We start from the raw sequence: 21,426 nt of genomic DNA, 5'->3' as shown, positions 1-21,426 counted from the left end.
CCCACAGAGAGAGCCAGATTTGGGAAATCTAAATTGGAGTGTGAAAATAAAGCTATCTAACATTTTTGGGCTACATGCAAAAGCAACCAGTATTTACTCTGCACAGAAAAAATATAAAAGAACAGTATTTTCTCCCTGTGCATTGCAAAATGGTTTGTTCCTGATACAAAGCTACATGCTTTTTCTGCCTTCCTTGCAAATCCGTATCAGGCCTATTGTTTGTGTTTGATCATTTGCAACCATCTTTAGTTTGGACATCCAGGATTATGGGGATTTTTCTATAACTTGGGAGGATCAGAGCAGAGGTAAATGTGCTCACAGTAGATAAACAGTGTGAGCTATATAATATACAAGGATTATTACCACCAGATTACCAACATTTTGAGGTTATAACCTGGACATGAAAATTAGAGGGTTTTATTTAATTGCATATGGAGTTAACTACCACTGCTTTACAGATAATGTATGTGGACTTATTATAATGCATTTTTTCTGTGCAGGTCAAGTTTGAATAAAACACAGAAAATGTATATTAATACAATGGTAGTCCAACAAGGCAGACAACCAATGACATCAACTAAGAGAATTCCTGTGTTTACTGATGCCAGGGTGTGTTAGGCCTGGACATTAGAATCCCCCTTCTCTAGACTTCTTAACGCTTACTATTGTATAGGGTGTTACTTTTTAGTAGTCACAAGACAATATCTACTAAGCGCGCACATTGATTGAAAGAGGGTATTCTTCTCTTTCTAATGAGGGTGTCCTGACCCTGAGTATGTAGGTACTAGCAGGGGGAAAAGTTAAGTGCTTTCACCCATCTGCCAGGTTTGCTAATATTTCTGCAGTACAGACTGATATTGAAAGGTGATCACCAGACCATTAAGGGGACCCTGCTCTTTCAGATAAGGATTTCCCCAAGTTTATTGTAGACAGGATGGGAGGGTGATCCCTCATCCCAAGGCTTCATAATGATTTCTGCAGTACTACAGTGTGTTGGCGTTCACACATACAGGGTTCCCCTGAGTATTGAGTTACAGGATGTACTTTTAATGCTCTTCCACCTATTTCCTGGCTTTTAAATGTTTCTGGAAAGTTTATCCTAGAAAGGGCCGAACTTAATGAAGTCCCTGTGACGGCAGCATGATGACGTCCTCAAGACCCACCCCATCCCGGTTACAAGCAACAGCAACTATAAACTTTTAGGTAAGTTTCTCTCCTGGGGTTCTTAATATAAGTACTATTCATCCTTATATCAAAGGGGTTAACATGCATATATGTTGAAGGATTTTTTTGCATGATAGACGTCATTATACTTGCACAATGCTTACAGAAGTCATGTTTTCATTTTAATTGGAGTGATTGGAAATTGCAGCCTACCAGATCATCAAAGATATCCTTCTGGTGAACGTGAATGGTGATCAGAGTCTCATACTTGGTTCTGTCCATCTTGGTTAGATCCTGTGTTGTCATGTCAATCAAATCATTCAGCAAATCAAGGAATTTCTGATTAGTTGTTTGCATAACCTTTAGGAAAGAGACAATGATGTTTAGCGATCAGTAAATTCAGTACACACTAATGTAATACAAAAGGCCTGATCTAAAGGTGAATGCAGTTCATGAGCGTCTGCAATTACTCATGTATTGACAAGGAGAAAAATATACAAATGCCAGTGTAATCATTCCCCATGTGCACTACCGTGCAATGGACTGAGCATCCCTGCAATGCCATCTTTTATCTGAGCAATGCTCAGGTGCGCTGGTGGATCCCAGGGGCGGGATGTAATGGTGTCCAGGATCGACGAAGGTGCAGGATGCCAGACGATCTCAAAGGTTTTTTAAAGGGGCAATCACTGCCCCTTTAAAATACGTCCAAGATCAGCCGTCATCCCCCACCTCCTATGATCTCGGACACCATTACATTCCACCCCATCTCTCCTTCGATACAACATTAACTACTCAAGCTGTCCATGCCTGGCTGAGTCTCTCCCTTGTAACTTTCTTAAATGGTCACTGTGGCTACGCTGCTGTGAAAGACATTTTAACCACATGCCGATACACAGCCATGACACTCCTATAACATTACCATAACACGCTCATGACACTCCCATAACATACTCATGACACTCCCATGACACTCCCATAACATGCTCATGACACTCCCATAACATGCCCATGACACTCTCATAACATTCCCATAACACACTCATGACACTCCCATAACATGCCCATGATGACACTCTCATAACACACTCATGACACTCCCATAATACACTCATGACACTCCCATAACATGTCCATGATGACACTCCAATAACACACTCATGACACTCCCATAACATTCCCATAACATGCTCATGACACTCTTATAACATTCCCATGACACTCTCATAACATTCCCATGACACACTCATGACACTCCCATAACATACTCATGATACTCCCATAACACGCTCATGACACTCCCATAACATTCCCATAACATGCTCATGACACTCTTATAACATTCCCATGACACTCTCATAACATTCCCATAACACACTCATGACACTCCCATAACATGCCCATGATGACACTCCCATAACACACTCATGACACTCCCATAACACACTCATGACACTCCCATAACATGTCCATGATGACACTCCAATAACACACTCATGACACTCCCATAACATTCCCATAACATGCTCATGACACTCTTAAAACATTCCCATGACACTCTCATAACATTCCCATGACACACTCATGACACTCCCATAACATACTCATGATACTCCCATAACACGCTCATGACACTTCCATAACACGCTCATGACACTCCCATGACACACTCATGACACTCCCATAACATACTCATGATACTCCCATAACACGCTCATGACACTTCCATAACACGCTCATGACACTCCCATAACATACTCATGACACTCCCATAACATACTCATGACACTCCCATAACATGCTCATGACACTCCCATAACATACTCATGACACTCCCATAACATACTCATGACACTCCCATAACATACTCATGACACTCCCATAACATGCCCATGACACTCTCATAACACACTCATGACACTCCCATAACATACTCATGACACTCCCATAACATACTCATGACACTCCCATAACATGCTCATGACACTCCCATATCATGCTCATGACACTCCCATATCATGCTCATGACACTCCCATAACATACTCATGACACTCCCATAACATACTCATGACACTCCCATAACATACTCATGACACTCCCATAACATGCCCATGACACTCCCATAAGATACTCATGACACTCTCATAACACACTCATGACACTCCCATAACATACTCATGACACTCCCATAACACACCCATTACACTCCCATAACATACTCATGACACTCCTATAACATGTCCATGACATTCCCATAACACGCCCATGACACACTCATGACACTCCCATAACATACTCATGACACTCCCATAACATACTCATGACACTCCCATAACATGCCCATGACACTCTCATAACACACTCATGACACTCCCATAACATACTCATGACACTCCCATAACATGCTCATAACACTCCCATAACATACTCATGACACTCCCATAACATACTCATGACACTCCCATATCATGCTCATGACACTCCCATAACATACTCATGACACTCCCATAACATACTCATGACACTCCCATAACATGCCCATGACACTCTCATAACATTCCCATAACACACTCATGACACTCCCATAACATGCCCATGATGACACTCCCATAACACACTCATGACACTCCCATAACACACTCATGACACTCCCATAACATGTCCATGATGACACTCCAATAACACACTCATGACACTCCCATAACATTCCCATAACATGCTCATGACACTCTTATAACATTCCCATGACACTCTCATAACATTCCCATGACACACTCATGACACTCCCATAACATACTCATGATACTCCCATAACACGCTCATGACACTCCCATAACATTCCCATAACATGCTCATGACACTCCCATAACATACTCATGACACTCCCATAACATACTCATGACACTCCCATATCATGCTCATGACACTCCCATAACATACTCATGACACTCCCATAACATACTCATGACACTCCTATAACATGCCCATGACACTCTCATAACATTCCCATAACACACTCATGACACTCCCATAACACGCCCATGACACACTCATGACACTCCCATAACATACTCATGACACTCCCATAACATGCCCATGACACTCCCATAAGATACTCATGACACTCCCATAACATGCCCATGACACTCCCATAAGATACTCATGACACTCCCATAACACACCCATTACACTCCCATAACATACTCATGACACTCCTATAACATGTCCATGACATTCCCATAACACGCCCATGACACACTCATGACACTCCCATAACATACTCATGACACTCCCATAACATACTCATGACACTCCCATAACATGCCCATGACACTCTCATAACACACTCATGACACTCCCATAACATACTCATGAACTCCCATAACATGCTCATGACACTCCCATAACATACTCATGACACTCCCATAACACACTCATGACACTCCCATAACATGTCCATGATGACACTCCAATAACACACTCATGACACTCCCATAACATTCCCATAACATGCTCATGACACTCTTATAACATTCCCATGACACTCTCATAACATTCCCATGACACACTCATGACACTCCCATAACATACTCATGATACTCCCATAACACGCTCATGACACTTCCATAACACGCTCATGACACTCCCATAACACACTCATGACACTCCCATAACATACTCATGACACTCCCATAACATGCTCAAGACACTCCCATAACATGCTCATGACACTCCCATAACATGCTCATGACACTCCCATAACATACTCCTGACACTCCCATAACATACTCATGACACTCCCATAACATGCCCATGACACTCCCATAACATGCCCATGACACTCTCATAACACACTCATGACACTCCCATAACATACTCATGACACTCCCATAACATGCTCATGACACTCCCATAACATACTCATGACACTCCCATAACATACTCATGACACTCCCATATCATGCTCATGACACTCCCATAACATACTCATGACACTCCCATAACATACTCATGACACTCCCATAACATACTCATGACACTCCTGTAACATGCCCATGACACTCTCATAACATTCCCATAACACACTCATGACACTCCCATAACACGCCCATGACACACTCATGACACTCCCATAACATACTCATGACACTCCCATAACATGCCCATGACACTCCCATAAGATACTCATGACACTCCCATAACATGCCCATGACACTCCCATAAGATACTCATGACACTCCCATAACACACCCATTACACTCCCATAACATACTCATGACACTCCTATAACATGTCCATGACATTCCCATAACACGCCCATGACACACTCATGACACTCCCATAACATACTCATGACACTCCCATAACATACTCATGACACTCCCATAACATGCCCATGACACTCTCATAACACACTCATGACACTCCCATAACATACTCATGAACTCCCATAACATGCTCATGACACTCCCATAACATACTCATGACACTCCCATAACATACTCATGACACTCCCATATCATGCTCATGACACTCCCATAACATACTCATGACACTCCCATAACATACTCATGACACTCCTATAACATGCCCATGACACTCTCATAACATTCCCATAACACACTCATGACACTCCCATAACACGCCCATGACACACTCATGACACTCCCATAACATACTCATGACACTCCCATAACATGCCCATGACACTCCCATAAGATACTCATGACACTCCCATAACATGCCCATGACACTCCCATAAGATACTCATGACACTCCCATAACACACCCATTACACTCCCATAACATACTCATGACACTCCTATAACATGTCCATGACACTCTCATAACATTCCCATAACATACTCATGACACTCCCATAACACTCCCATAACACACTCATGACATGCCCATGACACTCCCAAAACACACTCATGACACTCCCATAACACACTCATGACACTCCCATAACACGCCCATGACACTCCCATACACTCATGACAGTCCCATAACACTCATGACACTCCCATAACATGCCCATGACACTCCCATAACACACTCATGACACTCCTATAACACGCTCATGACACTCCCATAACATTCCCATAACATACTCATGACACTCCCATAACATGCCCATGACACTCCCATAACATACTCATGACACTCCCATAACATGCCCATGACACTCCCTTAACACACGCACGACACTCCCTTAACACACGCATGACACTCCCATAGAATGCCCATGACACTACCATAACATGCCCATGACACTCCCATAACATACTTATGACACTCCCATAACATGCCCATGACACTCCCATAACATGCCCATGACACTCCCATAACATGCCCATGACACTCCCATAACATGCCCATGACACTCCCATACTCCCATAACATACTCATGACACTACCATAATACACTCATGACACTCCCATAATATACTCATGACACTCCCATAACACACTCATGACACTACCATAATACACTCATGACACTCCCATAATATACTCATGACACTCCCATAACACACTCATGACACTCCCATAACATACTCATGACACTACCATCATACACTCATGACACTCCCATAATATACTCATGACACTCCCATAACACACTCATGACACTCCCATAACATACTCATGACACTACCATCATACACTCATGACACTCCCATAATATACTCATGACACTCCCATAACACACTCATGACACTCCCATAACATGCCCATGACACCTCCTCTTTTTTCAATGACTTTAGGTCACCTCCCAATTTCCCCTCTGAACCTCGTATAGATCAAAGAAGCAATCACAACTAATAGCAATGTCGTACACAACTGAAAAATGCCATCACACACTTGGCTCACATATGCCAGTAACAGTTTCCAGAAATCTTCACTATGAATTAGATTTGAGCTAAGCTTCTCATATCAAAAGTAACAATGAAACACCTTTTTGTCTGTTTTGGAAATATTTAAGGCATCTTCTGCGTCCCTCGTCCAGATCATCTGAATTCCAAGCAGACCAATCTGTGCTGGATACATGGCCTGGAAGTCATACAGCTTAAATCCTGAGTCACTGATCGTTATGGATGCCTGTCTGATTATGGTATGCAGAGTCTTCTTCACTCCATTAAGGAGAAGCCCCAGCCACGACTCCACATTTCCCTATGAATAAACATTTATGTCAGAAAACATTCAATCTTTATACACAAGTGTAATTTTCACTGTTCTACTTTGACTATTGCACTCCAATATTATACTAGTTCTGTCTGGTAGTGATCCTTTACCCATTCTTTTCTGCTCTGAGAATTGGGTGGAACTGTGTGCCATACAGTATGCAAAGCTGTAGGTTGTGATCACATTAAATACATTTTATTAGTGCCTATTAATTATTCATAATGTGTCTAAGGAGGAGATGTACTAAGCAGTGGAAAGAGTGGAGAACTGAACCATTGTAGAAGTTGCCCGTGGCAACCAATCGGCTGCTCTATATACATTTTTAGGGGGAGATTCAAATGTTTGAAAAGTCAGTTGGGAGTCTGTTTTTTCCTATCTAATAGGCAGGAAAAAGACAGACACCCAACCGACTTTTCAAACATTTGAATCCAATAGTGTGTAAATGATAAACGTTATTTCAATGCTAATTGGTTGCCATGGACAACTTCTCCACTCTTTCACTGCTTAGTACATCTCCCCCTATTTCATTATTTTTGATGAAAAGATATTTTTTGTGATTAGCCTATATAGTATTATACAGATTTCAGAATTTTGCAGGTACTTGGTGTTATGCGTTTACCCTTTTATTAATTCATATTAAATATATGATCATATAGTGTTTAGTGATAATTTACTGTATTATTTAAGGACATACAAAGTTACTTAGCAGTTCTATGACCTTATAATAGAGGTGATTACTAACATGCTATACAGCAGTGTTTTTTAACCACTGTGCCGTGGCACACTAGTGTGCCCTGAGCAGTCTCCAAGTGTGCCGCCATAGCAGCAGAGCCAGGCCCGTCAGTGTTTTGCTGCTACTGAGGCCCTGGAACGATCAATACTGGTGGGTTTAGTGATTGCAGAGCCAGTTCTAATTTTGGGCCCGGGCAGTGTTGGGCTCTTCAGGCTTTCTCAGATGTGGTTCAGGCGTTATCTATAGAGAAGCTGCGACATGACATCCTAGGACATGCAACTGCACCATGAATCACCATTATATTTGAGTGTGCCTTGGCAATATTTAAATCTTGTTCAGTGTGCCGCGAGTTGTAAAAGGTTGAAAATCTCTGCTATACAGCATGCTTTGTTTGTCTCATATATAAAACAAGCTATGCCACGGCTATCATACATATTCCCAGCTGTGATCTCTTTTTTTTTTTTTTTCTATCCACTTATGACTAGAACATAAATAATCTCAATAAATGCCATCTGATGTGCTTATTTATGACACCTGCCCAAGGAGTATTTAGCTGCGGTATCAAAATGGCTGCCTGAGTAAAGAAGCGGACCCTTCCTACAGCTGCCCCATGAAGCCTGCAGCATAGTATTACGGGAAGCGGTTACAATATTGCTAGTCGGGATCCCAACTAGCGGTGAAATGCCGGCTCCGGAATGCCGGCACCACAGGCTTCTCTCCATCTGTGGGCGTCCACGACACCCATAGAGGGAGAATATTACATGTGGCAAGCCACTGTGACCACAGCGTGGCGAGCGCAGTGAACCCGCAAGGGGTTTTTTAGCGCTCGCCCCGCTGCCGGCATATTAGTGGCCGGGATCCCGTTGTCAGTATACTGACAGCCGCGGTTTTTTCATACTGAACCCAGTATTACTATATGCTGAATGCAGACAAGCCAATAGGTAGCCTTACACAGAAAAGAATACACACTTTCAGTAACAAAGATGCAGCTTGTTAAGAAGTGCGGTGTGCAGACAGCAGGACAAAAGAAAGCCTGGCTGCGCCCAGGTATTTTTGAAGGGGCATGGCCTAGTCACAGAAGACGTGGTCATGCACCCTTAGAAAAAAACACAGAAAAAAATGTATTTTAAGCACGTCCCTGGTCACACTACAGACCAGCAACACAGTACCCTCTCCCCCCTGTCCTCTTCCCCCCTCTTGGCACCAATGGCAGGGAGGGAGGGAGAGAGAGAGAGATAGAGAAAGGATGCTAATATAGGAGCAAAGGACAGTGGCAGAGAGGTAACATATTATAATACTAACTTTAGAAAATAATATATTATTCTTTAGTACGCAATTTTACCTGTGCATTGACGTGTTCAATTAGGTTCACTTTTTCTCCTTCTTGAGATTCAAAATACAAAATCTGATCATAGTTCTTCTCATGAAAGCCCACTCTGTTGACATTATCAAACAAACTTAGGAGATGAGCCTGCAAAATAAAAATGAGGGCAACAGACAACACAGAGGTTTTATTTTTTACATTTCTTCAGTTTTTAGCCACTAATAGACAAACACTACATAAATGGGAGTTTTCCACACAGCTCAACACGTAAAATTGACAATACAGCTTTAATTATGCCCTCATTCAACTTAGGCACCCTCATATTAAAGAGCTGAATGTACCATTATTACACACAGACATGAAACACTCACTGCAGTGCCAGCTTCAATTTTCCAAGTATGTATGGTGAATTTTAACAATTTGGATGTCTGAACTCAATTTTACATAAAATTACACACATTTGACATAAGTTTCTCTGTAGCACTTTAACAGGAGCCTCACATCACTACAGTGCTGTTAGGGGGCTATGCTCCCTCTTCATCTTACTCCTAGTCAATGCATTCCCCATTGCCTCTTTTCTTGTCATCCCATGATGACACTGTCCCTGTCCCAAGAGCTGACTAACACAAATGTTCAGCTCACTGCCTCCCACAGAATCAGCTCATTTCCTGAAATAGTCTACCATTATGTGTACATTCTGGTAATATGATTGGTGAAAGGGCTCTCTATCCCCGCCCACTTTAATCCTTTAAATTGACTAGATGGGTGAGCTAGAGTTAAATGTTAAATTAAATTCGGTGCTTCAGACCCCAGTTAAATGTCTGATGAGTTTAAAGCAGCAATTGCTGCCACTACCAGTTGGTATATATAAAATGATATGTTTGTTTTATTTCAGCCAAAAAAAATGTGTTGATGTTTTTTTGGTAATGTTTTAAAGAAAAAAATGTCATGTTCACGTTATTTCCAATCACAAAATAGAGACAACTTTTACCTGTATAGTGTGTGAATCTGATGCTTGTCCAAGTATTTCTAGGAGAGCAGGATCTGAAACAAAGAAGAACCGAGGGAATACCAAACGCTTCTTTTCCAGATATCCAGTAAGGGATTTCTGACACATCTCCAGCTGTTCCAGCAAATGTGGTAACAACTGTGCCAATGTTTCATCTCCAACGCAGCACTGAACTATATTGGTAGTCTCATGAGCCCTCTGCATGATCTTCTGCCAAGACTTATCAATGTTCTGGAATCTCTTGGCCTCCTAAAAGGAGTTACATGAAAACCACTGTCAGGGCCTTTTCATGGTAATGTCATGTGAAGCATTTTATGTTCAGCTGTTAAAGAGCCACTAATGCAAATTGGTTAAAACATTTACAAATATATCAATTCTCTACATGTAGTAGGTCAGTAGTAGCTCATTTACAAAAGGGTGCATACATTTTTAAGCTAGGTTGACATCTGTTGGAAACAAATACATTTTATTTATGTATTATATTGTTACATTGCATTACTAATGTGCATGTATTTATTAATGTATACAAATTATTAAAAACATAAATACATACAAATAATATTAAAACTATTGTTAAAAGTAACTGATTTCAGAATTTCATCTGGTCTGCTACAGCAACTAATCAGCAACAGTGCCATAGACTGGACAATTTGGGTAGAATATGTTTGGAATCCCTTCGGCGTACTACAGTGATTCTTACTGTAAATCGCGGTCATAAACCTGAGAAGGTTTTATTCCAGCAGGCTCACTTTCTGTTCACAGCAAAATTATTCACCTAGCCATTTACCAATACTACACCCACAACATGCCAATCTGTAACATGCCAGTTATATTTTACTGCTACAAATCCCATCAATGTGACCACTTTACCAGCTACACACAGTCACACTACGAGTAACAATTACAGGACAATAAACACTGACTATAAGTTCTATCAGTAATAAGTATTAACTGTGAGACCCAAATACAACATGTATACAAAACGGTTTCCTTTTCTCTCCTTCTGACCGAAGAAGCACCAGTGTAACCAATATGGCTATTATGACCATCTCAGAGAGCTTTGCAGTACTGATAAAATGGCTAAGTTAGGTTGGTAATATTAGGGTTGGGCCTATCTCACACTTTGCACCAGGGCCAAAGAGCCTTTAGCCATGGCAGAAAATATGCGAGTGTATCCTTCATGCAATACCAGCTTAAATACCCCTGCGTTAAACTGTAGATTGTATCAATTACAGATTGCACAGCTGATTTTACATATCCTAAAAACATTCAACAACAAATTATAAAATGTCCAAGTATTCATCAGTTTCTAAATACAATGTTCTAGGCCACTTGTGGAGACACAGGAGACGTTGCAGAAGTCCTTAAAGCATTTAGATTATACTTTGCAAAAGGATTTCATTGTCAAGGCCTTATAGTGGAACCAAGATTTGCATCTTCCAGGATTTTTCTTGGGTCAAGGTCCTGCATCCACTTCTGCATGGGCTACTTTATGGGAACATCCAATATATGGATGATACTTTGTAAAAGTCTAAGGCTGAGTACACACTATGCCAGCGGATCTGCAGACATAACGTCTAATCGGCTGCTTGATATGTCTGTGCAGACATCAAACCTGGGATGTCAGTACCTGCAGCCTGTGTATGGGCAGTCGACGGGTCACCTGTACACATGGCCAGTCTTGCCGATATACAGTATCTGCAAGAAAAATCTGCATCGGCAGTGCAGCAGGGCCGACTGAGTATGTCTGTAAATGATGTCATTCACAGACATATCAGGTGTACACACCCGCCGATCTGCAACAGATATATCGTTTGTCACTCGAACAGACAATATATTGTTTTAGAGGATTCGGATTGAAATACTGGCTGTCAGGATCCCAGCGGTCAGGAGGCCGACACTGGAATCCAGACAGACGGAATCTTGGCAATGAGCGCAGCGAGTCCCCTCCCGGGCTTGCCATGCTTTGGGCTCGGTGGTGAGCTTTGCTCGCCACACTATTATCAGAGCACTTGAAAAAGGATAATACATCCGAAACGCGTTGTGCCAGGAGTGGGACTCTTAAGTTTTTCGGGACTTCTTTGGACTTCTATTGCCGTCTTCGCTGCTTCCGTCTGCGATTTGGGCCAAGCTTGTGGTGTGGTGCTGGGCTGCCCGGCTGGAACCTTTTACATCAAGGCACACACCACATATCCCATACGGTATGAGTCAGGAGTCTCACCCTTCTTAAAATAATTGCACAAAGACTGTCCTTTTATGATTATAAATTAAGGGTCTGTGCAATACAATTTTAATCACTTATCTACATTTTATATGTCATCGTTTTATTATATGTCACTGTTTGTTTTGAGCCAGGTTATGTGCACTGTGTCACTTTATAACCATGGATGTCTAAACATTAAATGATTGTCATTTTTTATAAACTAGTAATTGGTTTATGATCATCGCCATCTCCTTGGGAAAATTAGCGCACACCATAGATATCATTTTTTATATTTCGCCACACTATTATATTCCCCGTCGGGTGGTGACATGGACTGTGACGAAACGAGATGGACCTGGACTGAGAAACCTTTTTATTCATCACTCGTTTCATCACAGTGTAATGTACTTTTTAATCCTTGGCCTAGTCTAGGTTTATACACCAGAGCATAGGTATATCATGTAAACTGTTATTTCATGTTATTAGGTATTTATTGTCCTTGCTATTACCTGCAATATGGTATGTATTGGAGATATAAAGACCATTGCAATACTGTGCGACTATAGCAGGGCAGCAGAAGCCATAGTGTGAAACAGGAGGGAGAGCCAGGCAGTTGTGCTAGCTCATTACCATGTGTATCACATATGGTATGGGAGTCCATTGTCTGAGGTGTGATAGGTGTTGCTGATAATGTAATCAGAACAATGACTGAGTGACTGGTAAGATAGCTAGCTGCCAGCCCAGGTTATTTATCTAGGTCATCAGGTAATCTGGGAGGTAATTAGGTTAGAGCTCCCTGAGGACGTACAATGGGTCTCCATAGCACTATACTGGCTGAAAAAGCCTTGGGATATTCTGACCCAACCCTCTGAGTAGACTGTTTGGCACCAGAGGGAATCTGCCAGTCAGGTATATAAGGAGAGCAGGTCTCAATGGAGGAGATTCTATTGTGGTGGATCCTGTGAATCAGACATCAGCAGGAAACTCTCTGAGCTGGGCATCGCTGTGCCACCAGAGGAAACCCTACCCGGACAGGGTCAGTGTGAGCTAGTACCCCAGGTTGGGGGACACAGGAGTGTCTAGTAAGCGGTAGTGGTAAAGATACAGATTATTGCTACTTGTGGATGCTGCCTGCAAGAGTCTACTGGAGGATACATGCTATCAATTACCCTGTAACATGTGACCATCTTATGGTGTTGTGCTGTCATAATAAAGACTTATTTTCTATATATTCTGATCTGCCCAAGTGAATTGAATCCCACAGAGGGTAACCACTGTCCCAGCGAAGCGTGGTTTCCTCACATGGACCACCACCCGAGTGGGAATACCAAACTCCGTCGGGATTCCAACCGCTGGCATTTCACCAGCTGTTGGGATTCCGGCCTTGGTATGCTGACCGCCAAGATCCCGACAGCCGGTAAGTTAACCGCATCCCGTTCCAGTGTGTACCCAGCCTTAAGATATATTTAGATGAGTCAAAGCTAATTATTATTTTTGACAGAGTTGCCAGCTTCCACAGATATCGTATTTGCCTACATAATATTTTGTGCAAATTGATTTTATTGGTTTTCATTAAATGGTTAAACAAAAAATTGAGAAATGATAATCACAGTTTACATACAAATAAGGAATGAGGAGACAACAATATAAAAAAACAATAAAAACATGTAAGACAACCTTAAAAATAAATCAAAGAAGGAGGTATCAAATCTGGTGAATTAAGGAAAGGAGGGAAAGAGAAAGAGCAGAAGGGGAAAAAAAAAAGGAGTGGAAGGAAAGAACAGCCCCAGCTCTTGCGAAAACAAAGAGAGAGAGAAGAGAATTATGCTCCACGAAAACAATTCCAAAGATCAGCCAAATTAAGAAGACAAAACCAGTGTCATAACCAGAGGGCCATGGAAGGTCCTAGAACAGGGCTGGCCAAACCGGTCCTCGAGATCTACCAACAGTTCACATTTTCCAGGCCACCTAGCTAGTGCACAGGTGTAGTCATTACTAATTAAGATGTGCTGCATTCATTCCTAACTGACAATTCTACAGATCTCCAGGAGGCCTGGAAAACATGAACTGTTGGTAGATCTCGAGGACCGGTTTGGCCAGCCCTGTCCTAGAAGGTCCCGAAGACCAAAAAGAGGTTTAGGAGAGATGGGATGTAATAATTCCTTAAAGGTTTTTGAGTCCTTGAAGTCCATCCAGCAGAACCATGTATTTCTAAAGACTGCATAGTCACCTTCCACAGAAGACAGAAATGTTCCAATTCCATAGCGATATCAATTTTACTGAACCAGTCTCTAACTGTTGGAGGAGTGGAGGAGCGCCACCTTACCAGGATAACTGACTTAACGGCTTTATTCAAATGACACAACAGAGATTTTTTATATCTCGAGATGGGGGCGGGGGGACAGGTGAACCAACCGGAACAGCGGATCAGAAGGATCAGAGAACATCAGTTCTCCAATAATGATTGCAGAGAGTTTAAGAAGTTCTGACCAAAATAAATGGAGGTGAGAGCATCACTACCATATATGAAATGGGTTACCAGGGGCGTTTGAGCACTACCAGCATATATTTGGCACACCAATCCCCATCTTGGAAAGGGCATTTGGATACTTATACCAACATATTAACTTGCACTGGGTCTCCTGAACACCAACACTAGGAGAGCAAGCATGTGACAAACAAAATATTGACAGACTTGTATCCTCCAAAAGAAGATTATAAATAAAAAAAATAGTATGAGAAGGAGACGAGGGACCAGCACACAGGAGTTCAAAAGGCGTTAGTGCCATGTGAAGGGTGCCAGAGGGACCAAGAGAGTGAAGGAAGTGGCGAACTTGAGAGTGAAGGAAGTGGCGCCAAAATCCCCTCTGAGGTAAATTCCAATTGCCTTGTATGTCAGCAAAGGATGACATTTTCCCCCCACTCACCAACTGTCCAACTCGAAAGAGGCCACCATCTAACCAAAGGCTAAAAGCTCTGAGGTCCAACCCAGAAGGGAAATAAACATTGGATAAGAAAGTGAGATGGAGGGATTCTTTCAAAAAGACCCCAAAGAGGACAACGTACAGTAGGTCCAATGGTAGGTTGGGAAGAGCAGGGAGGGGTGGGAAGCCAAGGAACTACGTAAATGGGGACAGTTAATGTCTGCTTTTCAATCTGCACCTATTGCTTCAGCATGTCAGCTCTAGACCATTCCAGGATTCTAGTGAGGAGATGGTAGTAACCTTGAATATTACATGGTAGTAACCTTGAAAAATGGGGAGTCGAAGACCACCTCTATGAGTAGTCCTGTACATCAGGTCTAGTTTCAAGCGCAGTCTCTCAGCTCCCCACACAAAATCTCTAATAAGGGCTTGAACATCTAAAAAACAAATGTTGGGGTACATTAACAGGTACAGTTTGCCGAAGATACAAAATTTTAGGGAGCGGATTAATTTTTAGTATGCCTAATCTCCAAAACCATGAAAAAGGTCTAGGTTTCCAAGACCACAAATCTGAATGTACTTTGGTCAAGAGGAGGGGAAGGGGGGGTAAAATTAGTTGGTCAAGAGGAGGGGAAGGGGGGGGGGGGGGTAAAATTAGCTTCAAACAGGTGGCCGAGGTCTCTAGTGATGACTACTAAAAAGATATTTCATTTGGGAAGCATGCCAGGCAAAAGGGAAAACAAGTTATAAGCCCCACTAACATTTGTGGTAGTGCTGTAATACTTAGGGCAACTGAGTTGGTATAATTGACCTTGAAGTTAGAAAGGTCACCAAAATTGCTTAAGCTCTTCCAGCAAATTAGGTAGGGAAGTGATTGGTGAAGTAATAGTGGCCAATAAATCATTGGCGAAAAGGACTAATTTATATTCCTTATCTTGTAGGACAGCCTACATAATTTTTTATTGCTTTTTTCTGTCATTCGGTAGTAGTCATTTAACACCAATAAATTCCAAATAGTCAAAACCTCTATAGATTGAAACTATATTTAAACATTATGTTAAATAATGCTGAATGATAACAAAGACTAAACAAACAAGCTTTGCCAGTATATACTGTATTGTCAGAAAATACTAGACCATCTTATATTTTTTCCCTTTTAAACTTCTCTTCTTTTGATCATATTTCAATTACAGCTTCTACATCTACAGCACATCTATTAAAAGAAAGATTATTAAATTGTAAAGGTCAGACATGGTCCCAATAGACACATACTCTGCCATTTGCCTGTAAAAAAAAAGTATAACCTCAGTAGGAAAAATATGGTTTTATTAAAGTCATGCAATAATGTAATCACACCGCTGGAGACATTGTATTGATGCTTGAACGGCAAATAAGGAGATACGATGACAATCGCAGAATATGCATTTAATCTATACTTGACCTCAGACACTATAGAAGGAGATAAAATGCTGCTACAGTATGTGGCTTCTCCAGTATGTTCTCTATATTGAGTACAATGTACTGTACACACTGTGACTATTCCCAATGATAGAACTCTACTTTCCAAGGCAGTAGTTTGAGTAATTCCCATAAATGTGGTCACAAAACAGAATATACCCTCACAATTAAGTTATTATTAAAGGTTATGATGACTGCTTCTATAGTAAAAACGGATGACATTTTACTCGCCAACCAGAATCTGTCTAAGATAACTGAGCTTCTAAAATATCTCCTAAAGAGTCTATGGAGAAAGATCTACAGCGTGTAGGTCAAATGGTTTTAATTATTTTTAAGAAAGAATGCCAGGATTAGAGGTAGGAAAGGCTGTGGTGCTACAAATGTATTTATGCAATGTACCAACTTTATGTATGTCCTATGTATTCCTCTGAGATTATTAGACTTTATTTATAGGGCGCCACATGTGGTCCACAGGGCCGTATAGAGGACAAATGAAAACACAGTACGTGGTATACAAATAGCTGCACATCAAACCTGACGATGTCACTAGCGACAGTGGGCAAGTGCATATCAGGCATACACACTGCCCAAAATGCCCTGAACTGAGCAATATGTAGTCTGATCTGGCGGATTAGACCGACATAACGCTCAGTGGGGGTCATTCAGGTGCGGTTGGAGGTTCCTTAGAAGCAGCAGTGACAGTGCTGTAAGTTAATTCAGCAGGAGGCGTCTATAACATGCAGACACCTCCTGTTGCACTAGTAATCCAAGCTGCATCCTAGGACGCAGCATTAGATCAAAGTCCCCACCATCGGGCGGCTTAAGGCACCTATGGTGGCGCGCAAGTCGCCTGTGGCAGAGGCCATGAAATCTACATCCTACAATGGAGATCCATGACCTCTTACGACCCCCTAAACAGCGGTGATACGCCTCCTTTTTTTTAAAACTGAGCTGCCGACGTCCCTGAAACTGCATCAGGCTGTTAATCAATAACACTCTGACACCGGTTTGCATCCTATGCTGCATGATCAGTTCACGCTGGGGTGGAATTACCACTGGTACAAGAGGCGCGCTGCACCGGGGCTCCTGGGAACTAAAGGACTCACCGCTGCCCAGACCAGCAAAGAGTTTTACTCTGGCCTGCCGACCGACGATTTTGGGCAAAGTCTGACGACTGTCCCAGTGCTGTCACTCTCTGCCTCTCACTGCCTGTCACTCTCTACCTCTCCATCACCCACTGTCTTTCTTTGTCAGTCTCTGCATCTCCCTGTCACCCTCTACCATTCCCTGTTACCCACTGCCTCTCACTGTCACCCACTTGCTCTCCCTCTGTCACTGTCTCCCTCTCCCTGTCACTCTCTGCCTCATCATACCACCTGCTGCCTCTCCCTGTTTCCCACTGCTGTGTGGAATGTTATGAACTTGGAGTGGGGTAGTGGAGGAGGCCCAAAGCATATTTTTGCACCTGGCCCACCACTCACAAGTTCTGCCACTGCATTTGTGCACATGCAGAATGGGTCCTGCGACTGCGCAAAGAACCAAAAAACTGTAATTTGCGCGGATAGTCTCAGGAGCAACAACACCTGAATGACCCCCAGTGTGTACCCAGCTTTAAGGAAAGGTGTGAGATAAATGGTTGACACAAAGGGTGAGCCAGAGCAGAGGGAGCCAAGGGCAAAAATGCAAGAGGGAAAGAGATGGAAAAATAAAAGATGGGGAGGTAAGATACATGATGACAAGGGTAAGCGATGGACTGGTATGCTTTTATGAACAGGTGGGTTTTCAATTAGGTTGAGGGATAGAGTGACAGAACGAGGAAAATCGTTACAGTGGTTGTGTGAAGCACAGGAGAAATCTTGGATTCAGAAGAAATGTGGTTACCAGAGATAGATGAAAGGTAATAGTCATTGCCCGACCGGAGAGGGCAGGAGGGAGCGTATGTATAAAAATGAGGTTGGAGATGTAGGGAACAGTGAGGTTGCAGAGGGCCTTGTATGTGAGGGTGAGGAGACTGAAGAGGATTCTGTAGGGGAAGGGGAAGGGCTTGGCAGAGAGGGGAGGCAGATGTGGAATGACAGTATTGGAAGATATGTTTTGCTTCAGCATTAAGTACAGATAAAAGGGGAGTTATATGGGGATCGGGGAGGCCTGTAAGGAGAAGGATGCAGTAGTCGAGATGAGAAATGATCAGTGAGTAGGCAATAGTTTTTGATGCATCCTGGAAGAGGAAGGGTCTGATGCAAGCGATGGTGCGGAGTTGGAAACAACGGGTTTGGGCAATATGTTGAATGTGGGAGGTGAAGGAGAGGGAAGAGTCAAGAAGGACACGTGGGCAGCGGCATTGGGGAACAAAGGTAATAGTGGTGTTGTTAACAATAATAGACAGATCAGGAGGAGAGGTAACTCTTGATGGAGGAAGACAATGAGCACAGTTTTGGCCATGTTCAGTTTGAGAAAGCATAAGGACATCCAGGAGGAGATATAGGAGATACAACTGGACACCCAATAGAGGAAGGAAGTGGACAGAACAGGAGATGAGAGGTAGATTTGAGCATCGTTGTTATGGAGGCAATACCGGAGGCTGGGGTAACTGATGACTTCATCCATGGAGGAGGTGTACAAAGAAAAGAACAGAGGATAAAGAACAGAACTGTGGAATTCCTATGGGAAGGATGGATGGGAGGGATGCAGAACCATTGGTAGAAACAGAGGGGTGGTAGGCAAGGTAGGTGAACCATGAAAGGACGGTGTGAGAGAGGCCAGGGGGCTGAAGGATGTGCAGTAGGAGATGTTAATCCATGTTAAAGGCCTCAGAGAGGGCCATGAGGATAAGCAGGAAGAAGTGACCCATTGATTTGGATGAGAGAAGATCATTGGTGACATTGGTCAAGGCAGTTTCAGTGGAATAGAGGGTGCATAAACCAGATTGAAGATGACCAAGGATAGAGTTGTAAAAGAGGTAGCTGGTGGGATGGATGCAGTCAAGCCACCCAAGTATTTTGGGGGCCAATGGGAGAACATAAATGAGATGGTAAGATAGAGAGTGAGAAGGGGTCAAGATTGTTTTTTTTTTGCAAAACGGACAAAAACAGTTGTTCATACAAGTTGGTTAAATTTGCGTTTAACCAATTTGTCTGAACAACAGGTTTTGTTTGTTTTCCAGTGTTTGGGAGCAAATGGTCGATTGTCATTTGCTCTCACCCATTACCAAATTTTCATTACAACAAGCCAGATCTGGCAGAATATCTGCCAGATAATTGTATAGTGTGTACCTAGCCTTAGGCTGCCAGAGGGGACAGTTAGGGTTAGGCAATTGGAAGAGGGTTAGGGTTAGCCTGCAGAAGGGGACAGTTAGGGGTAGGCACTAGGTCAAAGGTTATGTTTAAGGTTAAAATATAAAAAAAAAGATGTCAACCTTTTCTGTGCCTGTTTCTGTGCATGTTGACCACTTAACCATCGACCCTCTGACCCTGTCAAACTATTGCCCCTGCCAACCATCTGGTGTCGACCTATTGACAGTCTATATATTGTTGATCTTTTAATCCCCGCAAAAAACTTCATACAAAGTCTCACTGTCCTCCTTGCTTCTTGCAGGTCTAGACACTGGCTTCAAGGCCTACAGTAGCTTGGCTGCCACAGCTTCACATACACAGTTTAAGAGTTTTATGGTCCTCCCTGCCTCCAGCAGGTATGGATGCTGGCCTCCTTGCTCACTGGCCTCCAGAAACACTGGGCTCTTTGGATGCCACAGTCCTACTTGGACTGTCTCCTCAGGGCAGCCTCATGTGACTGTCACAACCCCACGGTGTGATCATACCCAACCTGTGTGGTCAGATCACTCTATCCCCACACCAATTCAGTGGCTCACCACTGCCACCTAGCTTGATATTGTGACTATATATGTCTTTATAGTTAGTAAAAATTCAAAAAGGTTGTGGCCAGGTATTGCATCTTTAAAGAAAACTTTTCTGCTTAATTGTTTTAAGCAGGGTAATAACCTGAAAAATTGTTTAGTAAATAATGATGTTTTCTCTAAACCAGCAACAAGCATAAGCAATTTCCTGACAAGGACACCAGGGTGATAAAGATGCACAGGGTGCACAACCTTTCGGTATTTAGACACAGGTTCATATTTTACGCATCCACATTCCGGGAAAAAGATTTTCAGAAAACAGGTATTTACAAACAGAATGAAATATATAATATACATTATCAGGTGCCTATGTGGCAAGACTATTTGCTCTTTTAAAGAAAGAGTAACTCAACACAGATCAGCTAACAAACTAGCTCTGAAAAGCCATAGAGTAGCCTGCTGCAAGGCAGGTTGTTCCTGTTGGGACCATTGTGTATTATTTTCTACTTGAGACCAATGTGTTGTTTTTTTCCTGTGAGGGCCAACATGTGTTTTTTCCTTTAAGAGCCAA

At 42.4% G+C, this 21,426-nt stretch overlaps 1 protein-coding gene across 1 annotated transcript in view; it reads right to left on the bottom strand.

The window, feature by feature from the left end:
* LOC134929613 (dynein axonemal heavy chain 5-like) overlaps window positions 1-21,426 on the bottom strand; it is an 837,675-nt gene that overhangs the window by 466,516 nt on the left and 349,733 nt on the right. Inside the window, exons 37-40 of the mRNA XM_063925200.1 lie at window positions 10,400-10,666; window positions 9,427-9,555; window positions 7,124-7,339; window positions 1,378-1,524 (exon numbers count right to left, since the gene is read on the bottom strand). Coding sequence (XP_063781270.1) covers window positions 1,378-1,524; window positions 7,124-7,339; window positions 9,427-9,555; window positions 10,400-10,666 — 759 coding nt within the window. The remainder of the gene's footprint in view (window positions 1-1,377; window positions 1,525-7,123; window positions 7,340-9,426; window positions 9,556-10,399; window positions 10,667-21,426) is intronic.

Source organism: Pseudophryne corroboree, chromosome 5 (assembly GCF_028390025.1).
Source record: "Pseudophryne corroboree isolate aPseCor3 chromosome 5, aPseCor3.hap2, whole genome shotgun sequence".
In the NCBI taxonomy this organism is placed as follows: domain Eukaryota; kingdom Metazoa; phylum Chordata; class Amphibia; order Anura; family Myobatrachidae; genus Pseudophryne; species Pseudophryne corroboree.
Note: the sequence above shows the minus strand (reverse complement) of the source record. Positions and strands in the feature narration are given on the sequence as shown.